Source organism: Buceros rhinoceros, unplaced genomic scaffold, assembly GCF_000710305.1.
Source record: "Buceros rhinoceros silvestris isolate BGI_N320 unplaced genomic scaffold, ASM71030v1 scaffold14742, whole genome shotgun sequence".
Classification (NCBI taxonomy): Eukaryota; Metazoa; Chordata; class Aves; order Bucerotiformes; family Bucerotidae; genus Buceros; species Buceros rhinoceros.
Window position 1 is genome coordinate 3,104 of NW_010400790.1, and position 687 is coordinate 3,790.

Genomic DNA, 687 nt, shown 5'->3' on the forward strand with positions numbered 1-687 from the left:
GCCGCGGGGTGCACCCGGCAGCCCCTTCGGTCATCCGGGAGCAGCAGAGTGCTCCGGTGCAGCCCCCTCCCCAGGAGAGCTTTGGCACAGAGGAATCCTGGCCAGGAGCTTACACTGAAGATGAAGAACAGTTCGATGAACATGGCTCCGAAAGGCAGAATACCAGCCATCAGGATCCTGCAGAGCGAGAGAACACCCGTCAGCAGCACAGTATCACTGTTAAAACCCCCGGGGACCACACGGACAGCTCCCAGCGAAGGCTCTGCCCCTCCAGGTTACTGGGATTAATTTATCCCAGTTAAAGGCACAGCAGCCCCCGCTGCTGAGCACAGACTCTTTCAAGCACCCAAAATTGTCCAGGCTGTCTCTGATATCTCATTACTCAAGGAAACCATCTGCCTGTGTCCAGAGACCAGCAGCAGGTGACACTCAGTGACCGGAGGAGACTGAGGGGAGGGGGTGAACTCACCGGATTTCCCAGACACTCGTCACTCACCCAACAAATTTATTCATATACCACCTCTGCTCCGGGATCTGCCTGGGGATCTGATTTGTCCGTACAGGATTGTCATACGGCTGTTTGCGGAATCCAAAGTAGTATCCCAGGTAGACCAAGGGCAAGGAGATGCACAACCCCATGCAGAGCAAGGCCACCATGGCAGGGAAAGGACACGGCCACGCCACCCA

The 687-nt window shown here is 56.3% G+C and overlaps 1 protein-coding gene across 1 annotated transcript in view; it reads right to left on the reverse strand.

The window, feature by feature from the left end:
* The window catches only part of TM9SF4 (transmembrane 9 superfamily protein member 4), a gene marked incomplete at its 5' end in the record, with an annotated part of 9,749 nt that overhangs the window by 1,940 nt on the left and 7,122 nt on the right, over nt 1-687 (reverse strand). The window contains 2 exons of the mRNA XM_010132035.1: nt 114-177; nt 497-670. Of these exons, the coding sequence (XP_010130337.1) occupies nt 114-177; nt 497-670 (238 nt within the window). The remainder of the gene's footprint in view (nt 1-113; nt 178-496; nt 671-687) is intronic.